The following is a 16,501-nucleotide window of genomic DNA, read 5'->3' on the forward strand; positions in this document are numbered from 1 at the left end:
TGAATAGATCTCATCCTTCCCATTCTGTTGTTTTCCTCTATTTCTATGCATTGTTCATGTACTTATTTCTACTTGGTGTTCTCTGGAACTCTGCATTCAGTTGGGTATATCTTTCCCATTCTCTCTTGCCTTTTGCTTTTCTTCTTTCCTCAGTTATTTGTAAAGCCTCCTCAACCAACCAGTTTGCCTTTTTACATTTCTTTTTCTTTGGGATGCCTTTTCAGTCACTGCCTCCTTGTACAGTGTTATAAACCTCTGTCCATAGTTCTTCAGGCACTCTATCAGATGTAATCCCTTGAATCTATTTGTCACCTCCACTGCATAATCATAAGGGATTTGATTTAGGTCGTACCTGAATGGCCCAGTGGTTTTCCCTACTTTCTTCAATTTAAGCCTGAATTTTGCAGTCAGGAGCTCATGATCTGAGTCACAGTCAGCTCCAGGTTTTGTTTTTGCTTACTGTGTTTAGAGCGTCTCTGTCTTTGGCTGCAAAGAACATAATCAATCTGATCTCGATATTGACCATCTTGTCTAGTGCCAGGTACTATCCTAAACATTTAAAAAATAACTCATTTATAATTTCAAAATATAAACATATATAAATATATGTACATAATGTGAAAATGTTAAGTTGTTGTAATTCTCACAACAGTTTTTTAAGATAAATAGAATTATTATTATTTTAAAATGGAGGAAGTTAAGGAATAGAGAGATTTAAGTGATTTGCTCCAGGTGACATGCATAGGTAATGAGTGGCAAAGCCAGAATATAAGTAACAGGCAATCTGGCTCCGGAGCCCATCCTTAACCATCAGATGAGGCTGTTCTTCTGTCAGTGAGATAAAAGTTTCATAAAATTCTTTGTACCCTTATTATATGTACTATACTTAGATATTTTCTATACTATTATTTTTACTTTAAAAAAAAATGAAATACTAAGAATCTTTCCTAGAGACTGCCCAAGGAAAGATCCAAGATTTCCAGGCTTCCCTGTCCATCACCAACTCCCGGAGTTCACTCAGACTCACATCTATCGAGTCAGTGATGCCATCCAGCCATCTCATCCTCTGTTGTCCCCTTCTCCTCTTGCCCCTAACCCCTCCCAGCATCAGTCTGTTCCAATGAGTCAACTCTTCGCATGAGGTGGCCAAAGTACTGGAGTTTCAGCTTTAGCATCATTCCTTCCAAAAGAAATCCCAGGGCTGATCTCCTTCAGAATGGACTGGTTAGATCTCCTTGCAGTCCAGGGGACTCTCAAGAGTCTTCTCCAACACCACAGTTCAGAAGCATCAAATCTTCGGCACTCAGCTTTCTTCACAGTCCAACTCTCGCATCCATACATGACCACAGGAAAAACCATAGCTTTGATCTCCCCAGACCAGGTATCAATCTCTTGTGCCCTTCATTGGCAGGCGGACTCCCAGCCACTGTACCACCAGGGAAGTCCCCAGGGTGCTCTTTTTTTGCTGTGTGTGTGTGATTATTTTACCTTAAATGATAGTTTTTTGGAGAAAATGACATTAAAGGGAATATTGTTCAGTGGATATAACACTTTTAAAAATATGTTCTAGCTGTTATAACCAAATTTGAAGATCTTCCTGATTTCCTCCTGTGATTCGCTCAGGCATCCTCCCAAATAAGATTTCCATCTTTGTCTTCTATCACACTCTGAATATTTAAGAAAGTGGTAGTGCCACTGTTTAGAAAGCTTCATTAAACCCTCAAACTTGATACTAAAGATATAGTACATTGACTGAATAAGTATGCACAGCAGGTTTAAGTATTCTGATAGTTGGTTTAGGAAAACTATAAGGCAAATTTTTAATGTGGCGTGATAGAATTTTTTTTAATAATATTTTAGAGTTTTTTCTGATTGCAGTTTTTGGCTTATTCATTGATTAAATAAATCATGTGAGGCAGAATGTGATATTAGTAGATATCATGTTTTAAACACAATGGCCTATCTTCAGGAAATAATGTTATAATGAAAATATTATTTTCTATTTTCAGTGACTTTCTGGCTGATCAAGCTGCATGTTATGTTCAGGCAATACAGTGGATTTTGCACTATTACTATCATGGAGTTCAGTCCTGGAGCTGGTGAGGGAATAAAAACAAAAATGAAGTTTTGTAGTTTATAATGGCTCATTCTACTATAAGCTCATTTGATAATCTCTTCTTTTTACTTTTATTTATGATAATAATAGTATTTTTAAAAAAATACGTATAGCCAAGTTTAAGTGAAAAAGAATCTTTTTTAGTATTGTAATATTTTAAAAAGATCCTTTTATAACAAAGATACTTCCAGCTATAGTAGATGGCCCATAATAAAAAGCTCTCTGTTAATCTAAGGATTTAAAACTTTCTATCATAATGAATGAAGTGTCACAAAGTCTTGACAGTTACTGGGTCTGAGTGATGGTTAAGTGGGATTGTTTATTATATTCTTCTCTATATCTTTATGTGTTTGAAAATTTTTTTCTGTTAGTAATGAAGAATGGATTATATGCATGTTAGACTGGGAAGGGTAATGAAGAAAGGAGAAAAGAATTTACTTCTCCTGGAATATAATAATTCTCTATTTATCTCATGTTTTTTATTCCAGCAAGTTCCATCTACATTTCCAAACCATCCACTGAAATAGAAAACAAGTAAAAAAATGATACAGGGAAAAATAGACACTTTTAAGTGATGAGATAGCTTGTTTTGTTTTGTTTTCAGAGCATCTTCTAGGCTCTGTGTTAAAGCACCAACAGCAAAACATACCAGTGCACAATAATGTGGCATTAATTATTAATAGAATTTCACTTACTAATAGCCTTTTAAAAAATATCTACAATAACTAACAAGATTCTCAGGGCATCTTTGAAGAGCACTGTAGTGACAAAAAAAAATCCTCGATTTGCCATTTTTTAAGAAGGTGAGTGTAAGTTATACCTATTATATTACCAGGCACTGAGGCCAAGCACTTGTAAAGCATGTGCTCATATAGTCCTCAAAGCTGTTTAAAGTAAATATTGTTTTCTGCTTTTGACAGATGAGGCTCAGAGAGGTTAAATAGCCTTTCCAATATCACGCACCAATATCCAAGTACATGCCTATCTGATTTCCGAAGTCTTTACATTTTCTATTGTTCCACATGCCATTCTGCCTCCTAAATTTTCCCATTCTTTTGAAGTATGCCATAATTGTGGAATATAAAAATATTCTGTTGGCTTTTATTTTGGTATTTTTAGTCAGACATTAAGAACATTGAAATTTTTAAAATTTTTTAAAAATTATGTTTGAAATTTCTAAAAATATTTCTTCATGTTAGATATGGGAAGATTTTAAAAACAAATAGTGTGCATGATTGACAAATGATTTAATCCTTATCACAAACACAATATATATGTATACACAGCTAATTCAAAAATGATGATTCTTAGAACTGACTAGTAACAACCATATGAGCTCAGACTTCCCTATGTCTTCATGAGAGAAGCTCAGGCCCACATGAAGTAACTGAATGTCTTCTGACTGGCTTATTAGTTCATTCTGAGAATCTTCTTTGGAAGATTCACACTCAATACTTCTGAAACTGGAGTCATTGTATTATTTGTATAAATAATAAATTATATTTTAAATGTGTTATTAATATATATACCCTTCAATTACATACATCTAAATTTTTGAAATATAAACCACTTTAAAAATTAAGAAAATAAAATACTTGTTGTCATCAAGTAATCTACATTTTCCAACATTGCTGATTTCTTATATTCATGTGGCATAATTGTGAGTGATTTTTTTCTTTAGAATTATTGCTATGTGTGGGCACGACTGAACATACACACGGAGGCACAGCTGTTAAAATAGAATATTGAAAAGTATATACTAACTATTGATCTGTTTCATAAAATTTGTCAATTGTTTAAAGTTCAGTTTTGTCTTACAGGTTTTATCCGTACCATTATGCACCTTTCCTGTCTGATATCCGCAACATCAGTACACTCAAAATCCATTTTGAACTGGGAAAACCTTTTAAGCCATTTGAACAGCTTCTTGCTGTACTTCCAGCAGCTAGCAAAAATTTACTTCCTGCATGCTACCAGGTGGGTTTTAGAATTAAATGTATTTGTGTTATTTTTAATATTTATGAGTTCCTCCTCCAAACCTAGAAACATCGTACCAAATTTCTTTAATAGCTAAATATATTTATTTTCAGTTTCAGATGTAGTATTTCTTAAGCAAGTCCCTTGAAAAGTAATTCCTTGATTTAAAGTTAACTTGTTTTAAAAATGCAGACACATTTCATAAACCATTCAAAGCATAGCTTCTTTGTTTTCAGTATCTTTAAGCACATCTCCAGTTTGTCTCTGCACTGGTGAAAGTAAATTGAGCTTGGCAAAATCTAAAGCCATCTGCTCTGTCCAGATATTAGATTTTGTTTCTGTTCTCTTTTACCCTCTACCTAATAGAATATGGATGATTCTAGTAAGTTGTTTATCTCAACAAAATTGCTGCTTTCATTTATATTTGGATTTTAAGAATTTCATTTATCAAATTATGGAATAAAAAACTTCTCTCTGATTAACGTACTTCATATAACAGGAGAAAGCTGTTTCAGGGGTGATTGGGTCACCAAAATTACACTAAGCCTGCTAAACTGATTTTGAGGGCAAACTTCAGTTTAGTTCTTCTAGAGCATCAGTCTGTTCTTCTAATTCTGTGGCCTATGCCAGGAATATAGACACACATAAATATATACATATCACATACCTTCGCTGCTTGAACAGTATCCAGCTTCCTTCTAAATCTTTCTGAAACTTAACCTGTCCTTCATTCTGGCCCATGGCCTTCCTTCCTTTAGTTTCTTTGATGCTTTTTTTCCTATCTTCAATACATTAAGAATTGATACTCAACCATTCTGGACTGATATAGCCATGCAAGTTTCTATTGCCACATGTGTTTTGATTCTTCTGTACCCATGACATACTGATTATTTTATTTTGAATATTACCCTGAGAAATATGCTTTTATTTCTTTAAAATTTTTTATGTCATGATCTTCTGTATTCATTTCCTAGAGGATATCTTTAGGTTTCTTTATCTACTTCTGTTATAAAATCTCTAATTAAAAACATGTCTTATTGGGCTTTCTATCTTTGCTATTGGTGGTAAAGAGATTCTTATATTTTAGGATTTCTTTTTCTTTTTAAATTGTCTTAGATGACAGTTATATAACTTAATAAAATCAGTTGATTATGACATGAAAATAAGGTTAAAAATGGAGTGTGTGAAATGAACTGAAATCTAAATGGAAAAACAGAACTTAGATGAGCCTTGTAGAGTGAAAAGACTATAGAAGATGATAAAATTCAGAGTAAGGATAGTTTGGCTATATAACTAGCTTAGTGGAATGAGAAAGTGACGAGTGGCAGTGAAATAAGAAGTCTCATATTTGAAAATCAAAATATAATAAGTATACTGTAACATATCTAAGATGTGAAAACTTACTTTTGCTTTGCTTAGAAATTTTCAATTGTAATAGGTAAACAAATATTATTAATATATTAAGAAAAAGCTACATTGATATTAGTTCTTACATTTCTATTACACTATTTTATGTTTTCACAGCATTTGATGACCAGTGACGATTCACCAATCATAGAATATTATCCACCTGATTTTAAAACTGACCTGAATGGGAAACAACAGGAATGGGAAGCTGTGGTACTAATACCTTTTATTGATGAGGTCAGTGCATGAAATGGTTATATATACACTTGTATTTTAATTAGAGATTACTTCACATAAATGAATGAGCAATGGATTTTAATCACCATTTGTGTTAATGAATTTTAACTACTCTCATCTTCGTTCTGTGCATCAAAACTTCTGTGTATGCTAATTATAAGGAAGCTGGCATTGCTTTACTAATGTTAGACCAAGTAGGCTTCAGAACAGAGAGTATTACCAAAGATCAAAGACTTAAATAACATTATAAGCCTACTTAACCTCATTAATATTTGTAGGACAGTACACCCAGCAACTAAGGAATACACATTTTTAAGTGAAAGACTGTTCACCAAGATTATTTGGTAAGGCATAAAAATGTCTTAATAAATTAAAAAGGGTGAAATCGTAATGTGAATGTTCTCTGACCACATAGAATTAAGTTAAAAATCAGCAACAGATCTCTGAAAATTTATAAAAATTTTGAAATCAAATAACCCACTTCTAAATAATCCATATATTAAAGAAATTTAAAGGAATATTTGAAATGTTTTATCTGAATGATAATGAGAACACATATCATAATCTGTGTGATAAAATTAAAGCAGGCCTAAAAGGGAAACTTAAGGTTCTAGGTACTTATACTAAACAAGAAAATATTTTGAAGTAAATTAAACTTCTTACTGTAAGAAGCTAGAAAAACAAGAGCAATTTAAATCTAAACTAAGCAGAATGAAGAAAACAAAAAGACAGGAGCAGAAATCCATGGAAAATGAACAAACAATAGAGAAAAATCAATGAAACCAAAAGTTGATCCTCTTGAAAGATTAATAAAATTGATAAATCCTAGGAAGACAGATCAGAAAAGGCTTTAAAAAACTAGAGCACCAGGGGAGAACGCATAAATTTAGAATGAAATGGAGAAGGAAATGGCAACCCACTCCAGTATTCTTGCCTGGGAAATCCCATAGACAGAGGAGTCTAGCAGGCTATAGTCCATGGGGTCACAAACAGTTAGACACAACTTAGTGACTAAACAACAACAAAGATATCTATTTACACATTTATCCTTATATATAAATTTCTAAGGCCTATGTATATATATATTTCCACAATACCTTTTTTTTCCTAAATTTTATAATTTTAAAAATCTGAGAGCAAACATGTTTTCTTATGATCTGTTTGGTTACCAAACCTGAGATGACCTGAATTTATTTGCTGGTGAAATAAAGACTGTTTATCCCCCCCCCCCCCAAAAAAATAGAATGAAAGAAGAGGTGTCCTATAAATCCTATAGTTATTTTAAAAATCGATAAGGCATATTGTAAGCAATTTTATGCCAACAAATTTAACAATTTAAATGAAATGAACACAGTTCCTTAAAAGTGATTCAGCAAAACTGACAGGAAAAAAAAAACATAAAAATCTGAGTAATCCTGTATCTTTTAAAGACATTTAGTTCATAATTTAAAATCGTCTCGGAGAAAAATTCTAGGCTCAGATGTCTTGACTTGTGAATTCTAGTAAGCGTTCATGAAAGAAATAATACAAATTTTATACAAACTTTGAGAACATAGAAGAGGAATAATCACTTCCCAATATATTAGGCCAGCATAATAGCCAATGGTGCTATAAGAAAAGAAAATTACTTGATAATATCCCTCCTAAAGTAGATGCAAAACTTTTAACACAGTCAAGCCAGATGGGATACAATAATATAGAAAGATAATACTCATAACTAAATGAGATTTACTTTAGAAATATAGTGTTGGTTTTCAATGTGATTTACCACGTTTGAGTATTCAACACCCAATTTTAATAGAAATGCTCAACTACTAGAAATTAGAGGGAGCTTCCTCAACCAAATAAGTGAAATCGCTCAGTCGTGTCCAACTCTTTGCGACCCCATGGACTGTAGCCTACCAGGCTGCTCCATCCATGAGATTTTCCAGGCAAGAGTACTGGAGTGGGTTGCCATTTCCTTTCGCAGGGAATCTTCACGACCCAGGGATCAAACCCTGGTCTTCCCCATTGTAGGCAAACGCTTTTACTGTCTGAGCCACCAGGGACATCAAAACCAAATAAAGTGCATGTTTAAAAAACCCATGGAGAGAGGAACCTAATAGGCTACAGTCCATAGGGTCACAAAGAGTCTGACACAACCGAAGTGATTTGGCACACACATATGCACTGCTAACAATATAAAATTTTTAATGTTTTCTTTGTAAAATCAAGCTTAAGACAACGATGTTTATTCTAATCAATTCTCTCTAATACTGTATTAGGAGTCCACTGTATTAAGTCAAGAGAAAGAAATAAAGGCATTAGAAAGGAAGAAGAAAAATTGTTTTTATATGCACATAACATTACTACAAAAATAGAAAATTCTAAGGAATCTTCAAAAAGATACGATTAACAATAAGTAAATTTAGCAAGGTCACAAAATATAAAATCTATACAAAATTCAATTGGTTTTATATATACTAGCATCAAAAAATTGGAAAATATAAATTTTTTAACTAAAAAGACTTTTACTTTCAGTAGCATTAAGAAATATAAAATACACATTTATAAATTTAACAGGATGCACACTGAAAACTACAAATAGTGTTGAGATATGGAGACCTAAATAAATGGAAGAATATACCATGTTCAAGGAATAGAAGATTTGATATTGTTAAGAAATAACCTCTTCCCATATTGATCTTTGGGCTCAACATAATCTCAGCAAAAATGCAGCAAATTTTTGTATAGAAATCAAAAATCCAGTGTTAAAGTTTGGATGAAATTGCAAAGTATCTAGAATAGCTAAAACAATCTGTAGGAAGAACAATACTGAAAGATTTTCATTATCTGATTTCATGACTTATCATGAGGCTAAAGTAATCAAGGCAGTATGTTTCCTACATCATAATAGGCATAGATCAGTGAAACAGAATAGAGGCCAACAGCCTAGATCTGTACTTGTCCAATTAATAAATTTTCAATTAAGACATCAGAGCTATTCAATAGGTAAAGAAAAAGCTTTGTAACAACTGGTACTGAAACAGCTGGCTATAAATGTGGGTAAAAACCTTTACATTATTGTCCAGAGCAAGTTATTTGTGATAACTCCAAACTGGAAAAAAATTCAGATATCTTTCAATGAGTGAATGGATTAAAAAAAAACCTGTAGTACATTCATATAATGGCATACTGCTGCTGCTGCTAAGTCACTTCAGTCGTGTCCGACTCTGTGTGAGGCATACTACTCAGCAATAAAAAGAACTACTTATATAAACAAAGGATGGGGAAAAGTTCATTTGACAGAAAAAGTCAATCTTTGAAGGTTTTATATGGTTCCATTTATGTAATATATTTGAAATGATAAAATTATTATAATATAAAACAGGTCTTTGGGGGATAGAATGTGACTCTGAAGGGATAATGCGAAGGAGTTTCTTTACAATGATGTGACAGTCCTGTATTCCAGTTTTAGGGGTGGTTACATGAAGTTTTCGGACGCTTTTGTTGACCATGATGGCTACTCCATTTCTTCTAAGGGATTCCTGCCCACAGTAGTAGATATAATGGTCATTTGAGTTAAATTCACCCATTCCGGTCCATTTTAGTTTGCTGATTCCTAGAATGTCGACGTTCACTCTTGCCATCTCCTGGTTGACCACTTACAATTTGCTTTGATTCATGGACCTGACATTCCAGGTTCCTATGCAATATTTCTCTTTACAGCATCGGACCTTGCTTCTATCACCAGTCATATCCACAACTGGGTATTGTTTTTGCTTTGGCTCCATCCCTTCATTCTTTCTGGAGTTATTTCTCCACTGATCTCCAGTAGCATATTGGGCACCTACCGACCTGGGGAGTTCCTCTTTCGGTATCCTATCATTTTGCCTTTTCATACTGTTCATGGGGTTCTCAAGGCAAGAATACTGAAGTGTTTTGCCATTCCCTTCTCCAGTGATCCACATTTTTTCAGAACTCTCCACTGTGAGCTGCCTGTCTTGGGTGGCCCCACATGGCATGGCTTACTTTCATTGAGCTAGACAAGGCTGTGGTCCGTGTGATTACACTGACTAGTTTTTGTGATTATGGTTGGTATGTCTGCCCTCTGATGCCTCTTGCAACATCTACTGTCTTATTTGGGTTTCTCTTACCTTGGATGTGGGGTATCTCTTCATGGCTACTCCAGCAAAGCACAGCCACTGTTCCTTACCTTGGATGAAGGGAATCTCCTCAAAGCCACCCCTCCTGACCTTGAACATGGAGTAGCTCTTCTAGGCTCTCCTGTGCCCGCACAGCCATCACTACTTGGGCATGGGGTAGCTCCTCCCGGCCACCGCCCCTGACCTCAGGAGTGGAGTAGCTCCTATCGGTTGCTGCCCCTGACATCGGACGTGGGGTAGCTCCTCCCAGCCACAGCCCCTGACCTCAGGCGTGGGGTAGCTCCTCTTGGCCGCTCCTGTGCCATTGCACCCTGGCATTCTCGGCTGCCGCCCCTGACCTTGGACATGTAGTAGCTCCTCTCGGCTGCCACCCATGACCTCAAATGCAATCTCAAAAATGACAGAATGATCTCTGTTCGTTTCCAAGGCAAACCATTCAGTATCAGAGTAATTCAAGTCTATGCCCCAACCAGTAATGCTGAAGAAGCTTAAGTGGAACAGTTCAATGAAGACCTACAAGACCTTTTAGAACTAACACCCAAAAAAGATGTTCTTTTCATTATAGGGGACTGGAATGCAAAAGGAGGAAGTCAAGAAACACCTGAGGTAACAGACAAATTTGGCATTGGAATGCTGAATGAAGCAGGGCAAAGGCTAATAGAGTTTTGCCAAGAAAATGGGCTGGTCATAGCAAACACCCTTTTTCAACAACACAAGAGACAACTCTACACATGGACATCACCAAATGGTCAACACCGAAATCAGATTGATTATATTCTTTGCAGCCAAAGATGAGAAGCTCTGTATAGTCAGCAAAAACAAGACTGGGAGCTGACTGTGGCTAAGATCATGAACTCCTTATTGCCAAATTCAGACTTACATTGAAGAAAGTAGGTAAAACCACTAGACCATTCAGGTATGACCTAAATCAAAGTCCTTATGATTATACAGTGGAAGTGAGAAATAGATTGAAGGGACTAGATCTGATAGACAGAGTGACTGATGAACTATGGACTGAGATTCATGACGTTGTACAGGAGACAGGGATCAAGACCATCCCCATGGAAAAGAAATGCAGAAAAGCAAAATGGCATTCCGGGGAGGCCTTACAAATAGCTGTGAAAAGAAAAGCGAAAAGCAAAGGAGAAAAGGAAAGATATAAGCATCTGAAATGCAGAATTCCAAAGAATAGCAAGGAGAGATAAGAACGCCTTCCTCAGTGATCAATGCAAAGAAATAGAGGAAAACAACAGAAAGAAAAAGACTAGAGATCTCTTCAAGAAAAGTAGAGATACCAAGGGAACATTTCATGCAAAGATGGGCTCGATAAAGGACAGAAATGGTCTGGACCTAACAGAAGAAGAAGATATTAAAAAGAGGTGGCAAGAGTACACAAAATAACTATACAAAAAAGATCTTCAGGACCAAGATAATCACAATGGTGTGATCACTCACCTCGAGCCAGATATCCTGGAATGTGAAGACAAGTGGGCCTTAGAAAGCATCACTATGAACAAAGCTAGTGGAGTTGATGGAATTACAGTTTAGCTAGTTCAAATCCTGGAACGTGATGCTGTGAAAGTGTTGCACTCAATATGCCAGCAAATTTGGAAAATTGGGCAGTGGCCACAGGACTGGAAAAGGTCAGCTTTCATTCCAATCCCAAAGAAAGGCAATGCCAAAGAATGCTCAAACTACCGCACAATTGCACTCATTTCACACGCTAGTAAAGTTATGCTTAAAATTCTCCAAGCCAGGCTTCAGCAATACGTGAACTGTGAACTTCTAGATGTTCAAGCTGGTTTTAGGAAAGGCAGAGGAACCAGAGATCAAATTGCCAACATCTCCTGGATTGTGGAAAAAGCAACATCTATTTCTGCTTAATTGACTATGCCAAAGCCTTTGACTGTGTGGATCACAATAAACTGTGGAAAATTCTGAAAGAGATGGGAATACCCCACCACTTGACCTGCCTCTGAGAAACCTATATGCAGGTCAGGAAGCAACAGTTAGAACTGGACATGGAACAACAGACTGGTTCCAAATAGGAAAAGGAGTACATCAAGGCTGTATATTGTCACTCTGCTTATTTAACTTCTATGCAGAGTACATCATGAGAAATGCTGGGCTGGAAGAAGCACAAGCTGGAATCAAGATTGCCGGGAGAAATATCAATAACCTCAGATATGCAGATGACACCACCCTTATGGCAGAAAGTGAAGAGGAACTAAAAGCCTCTTGATGAAAGTGAAAGAGGAGAGTGAAAAAGTTGGCTTAAAGCTCAACATTCAGAAAACTAAGATTATGGCATCTAGTCCCATCATTTCATGGGAAATAGATGGGAAACAGTGGAAACAGTGTCAGACTTTAGTTTTCTGGGCTTCAGAATCACTGCAGATGGTGATTGCAGCCATGAAATTAAAAGACGCTTACTCCTTGGAAGGAAAATTATGACCAACCTAGATAGCATATTGAAAAGCAGAGACATTACTTTGCCAACAAAGATCCATCTAGTCAAGGCTATGGTTTTTCCAGTGGTCATGTATGGATGTGAAAGTTGGACTGTGAAGAAAGCTGACTGCCAAAGAATTGATGCTTTTGAGCTGTGGTGTTCGAGAAGACTCTTGAGAGTCCCTTGGACTGCAAGGAGATCCAACCAGTCCACTCTAAAGGAGATCAGTCCTGGGTGTTCATTGGAAGGACTGATGCTAAAGCTGAAACTCCAATACTTTGGCCACCTCACGCGAAGAGTTCAGTTCAATTCAGTTCAGTCGCTCAGTCGTGTCTGACTCTTTGTGACCCCATGACTTGCAGCACGCCAGGCCTCCCTGTCCATCACCAACTCCCGGAGTTTACTCAGACTCATGGCAATCGAGTCAGTAATGCCATCCAGCCATCTCATCCTCTGTTGTCTCCTTCTCCTCCTGCCCCCAATTCCTCCCAGCATCAGAGTCTTTTCCAATGAGTCAACTCTTCGCATGAGGTGGCCAAAGTACTGGAGTTTCAGCTTTAGTATCATTCTTTCCAAAGAAATCCCAGGGCTGATCTCCTTCAGAATGGACTGGTTGGATCTCCTTGCAGTCCAAGCAACTCTCAAGAGTCTTCTCCAACACCACAGTTCAAAAGCATCGATTCTTTGGTGCTCAGCCTTCTTCACAGTCCAACTCTCACATCCATACATGACCACAGGAAAAACCATAGCCTTGACTAGACGGACCTTAGTCAGCAAAGTAATGTCTCTGCTTTTCAATATGCTATCTAGGTTGGTCATAACTTTCCTTCCAAGGAGTAAGCGTCTTTTAATTTCATGGCTGCAGTCACCATCTGCAGTGATTTTGGAGCCCCCCAAAATAAAGTCTGACACTGTTTCCATTGTTTCCCCATCTATTTCCCATGAAGTGATGGGACCAGATGCCATGATCTTTGTTTTCTGAATGTTGACCTTTAAGCCAACTTTTTCACTCTCCTCTTTCACTTTCATGAAGAGGCTTTTTAGTTCCTCTTCACTTTCTGCCATAAGAGTGGTGTCATCTGCATATCTGAGGTTATTGATATTTCTCCCGGCAATCTTGATTCCAGCTTCTGTTGTGAAGATTTGACTCATTGGAAAAGACCCTGATGCTGGGAGGGATGGGGGCAGGAGGAGAAGGGGTCGACAGAGGATGAGATGGCTGGATGGTTTCACCGACTCGATGGACATGAGTTTGGGTGAACTCCGGGAGTTGGTGATGGACAGGGAGGCCTGGCGGGCTGCGATTCATGGGGTTGCAAAGAGTCGGACACGACTGAGCGACTGAACTGAACTGACATGAGGTTTACCTGGTAGCTCAGATGGTAAAGAATCTGCCTGTGTTGCAGGAAACCTGGGTTCGATCCCTGAGTTGAAAAGATTCCCTGGAGGAGGGCATGGCAACCCACTCCATTATTCTTGCCTGAAGAATACCCTGTGGACAAGGAGCCTAGCAGCCTACAGTCCATAGGGGTCGCAAAGAGTCAGACACCACTCAGCGACTGAGCACACACACATGAGTCTGCATGTATGATAAGAATTCCATACTGCTGTATATATACAGTATTTACATATAAAACTAGTGAAATCTGAAGCTTCCCTGGTGTCTCAGACAGTAAAGAATCCACCTGCAAATCAGGTGTCCTGGGTTCGAACCCTAGGTTGGGAAGATACCCTGGTGAAGGGCATGGCAACCCACTCCAATATTCTTGACTGGAGAATCCCCAGGGACAGAGGAATTTGGCAGGCTATAGTCCGTAGGGTCCGTAAGAGTCAGACACAACTGAACGACTAAGCACATTGAAATCTGAATAAGTCTGTAGTCATGGTGTACCAGTGTCAGTTTCCTAGTTTTGATAATTACTGTGGCTCTATGTAAGATGTTATCATTGGGTGAAAAGTACATGGGAACACACCATACTTATTTTGCAGAGTCTTACAACTCTTCATGTTTTTGCAATTGTACACAATGCTATGATAAAAGTACTTATGTATTTATGTATTCTTTTTGTTTATTAATACATTCTCTTGTATTGGTAATTTTATTTTTATAAAGTAGAATCCCCAAAGCAGAAATGCTTGGTTAATGGGAGTGTATGGTGTTCGTTTTAACTGATTTTACCAGATTCTTTTTCAAAAAGACTGGTCTAATTCATAGCATCAATACTTGAGAGTACCTACTTCTCTGCTTTTCTAGTCCTGAATGTTATTGTTAATTTTCACCTGTCTACTGATGATAAAGAATGCCATTTTATTATTATTCAAGTTTATTTTTACCTGCTCCCTAATTTGATATATTTTTATGTGTGTTTGTCTTTTGCATTTTCCCTTTTATAGATTATCTGTTTATATCCTTTCCCTCATTTTCTTTTTTGGATTTTGAGCAACTCTTTTTATGCTCAGAATATTTTTTCCCATTGTGGCATTTGCCTGTTGATTTGTTCATGACCTCTTTTATCACATATATTTTCTTTTAGTTAAAAATGTCTTTTTCCTTAAAATGGCTAGGCTTTTTTCTGCCTTACTTGAGAATTTTTCACTACAAATTATCAATACTTTCCTAGATTTTCTTCTAATACTTTGTTGTCTCATTACTGCTTATTTTGTATATAGTATGATATTGAAATATATATGTTCTTTCTTTCCCAGCTGGACAAAAACATTATTTTAAGTGTCTGGAATACTATGTTTGACATGTATTTGGATTTGGTTTTTAACTATTTATTTTGTTCTTCTCATCTGTGGGTCTTTTGTGGTGTCAGTACTTAAGTGTTTTGCTTATAGGTGATTTTATAAAAAAGTGATAGGATCTCATAAGACAAGTTTTTGATAACTTTGCAGTTTAACGTTTATTCTGCCAGTATGAACACTAACATCATTTTTCCTTTGAAAAATATATTTTAAACCATTGTGATTTTCATTGGAACTGCATTAAATATAAAAGATAATCATAAAGATGAACATTTCTATATTAATGCACATTTGCAATGTGAGTGATTAAGGAGCAGTGAATTGTGACAAATTCATATTTAAATTTTGATTCTCTGCTGTTCTTATCCACACTTCAGTGGCTGCTCTTGGAGTAATATTTTCAGAGAAATTTGTAGTGACAAGAAATATTCTAAGGCCCTTAGAAACAAGAATAGCACATCAGTTTTTCATGTAATTAAATTGAAAAGAATTCTGTTATTAAGGTTTTTGCTTTTTAAGAACACAAATAGTAATTTTGTTTTTTTGAGGGAAAAGATTCATTCTATATGTTAAGATTACAAAATTTTTATGTTTCTGATCCCTCTCTTCAATGTTATATTCAGAAGCGATTGTTAGAAGCCATGGAGACATGTAACCACTCCCTCAAAAAAGAAGAGCGAAAAAGAAATCAACATAGTGAGTGCCTAATGTGCTGGTTTGACAGCAACACAGAGTTCACCTACCCCTCTCCATGGCCAGAAAAGTTCCCTCCCATAGAGCGATGCTGTGCAAGGTAATGTTGTGTGGTAATTCTTCAAAAACAGAGAGTGAGCCAAAAAAAATAGAATTAACTTTTACAAAGCTTTTGGATATCAATTTCGAGAATTAGCAGATAATTTATGACATTTGTATGCAGCTGATAGAGTTACATCCAGCTTTCCAAGGATCATAGCTTCTCTGTCTGTTTCAGTTGTTTCTGTAGTTCTCTGCTTCGGTCCAATTCTGCTTCTCTGTTTCTGTCTTCTATTAAAGTTGTTCCCTACCCTACTGCCTCTGGCATCCCCACGGTGTATATCTCTTCTCTTCCTCAAGAAATGTGTGAATTTTTGTTTTCATTGCCAGTGTCTGCTCCCAGCATTATTTGACATGCTATGACTTTACCTTTGACATCTCCTAACCACCCAACAGGAAAGAAGAAAAACAAGAAATAAAAGAGCTCCTCTGTTTTCTTGCCTCAAATCCATTTCAATCCATTTCTTCTTTCTCTTGTTCATTAAAATGTTTTCCTTTTTTTCTCTTTTCTCATCTTCCCTGCAGTAATACCCAGATGGAAGTTGAGTTGTAGATAAAGTAAACGTCTCTCCATTATGATTTTTCATTTTCTTAAAGGGGAAAGATGAAATAGACATTATAAAGTGT

The 16,501-nt window shown here is 36.4% G+C and overlaps 1 protein-coding gene across 9 annotated transcripts in view; it reads left to right on the forward strand.

The window, feature by feature from the left end:
* The window catches only part of XRN1 (5'-3' exoribonuclease 1), a 115,818-nt gene that overhangs the window by 31,397 nt on the left and 67,920 nt on the right, over positions 1 to 16,501 (forward strand). For 8 of the 9 annotated variants that reach the window (XR_009595375.1, XM_060394952.1, XM_060394954.1 and 5 more), the window contains exons 13-16: positions 2,010 to 2,099; positions 3,937 to 4,093; positions 5,618 to 5,737; positions 15,706 to 15,875. Coding sequence is in view for 7 of the 9 variants with exons in the window: in XM_060394952.1 (XP_060250935.1) it covers positions 2,010 to 2,099; positions 3,937 to 4,093; positions 5,618 to 5,737; positions 15,706 to 15,875 (537 nt within the window). In the remaining 2 variants the exon portion in view is untranslated. Of the gene's footprint in view, positions 1 to 2,009; positions 2,100 to 2,604; positions 2,920 to 3,936; positions 4,094 to 5,617; positions 5,738 to 15,705; positions 15,876 to 16,501 lie in introns of those variants that run through there. The other variant, XR_009595376.1, reaches the window with a different exon arrangement.

The sequence above is a fragment of the Ovis aries genome, chromosome 1 (assembly GCF_016772045.2).
Source record: "Ovis aries strain OAR_USU_Benz2616 breed Rambouillet chromosome 1, ARS-UI_Ramb_v3.0, whole genome shotgun sequence".
Classification (NCBI taxonomy): domain Eukaryota; kingdom Metazoa; phylum Chordata; class Mammalia; order Artiodactyla; family Bovidae; genus Ovis; species Ovis aries.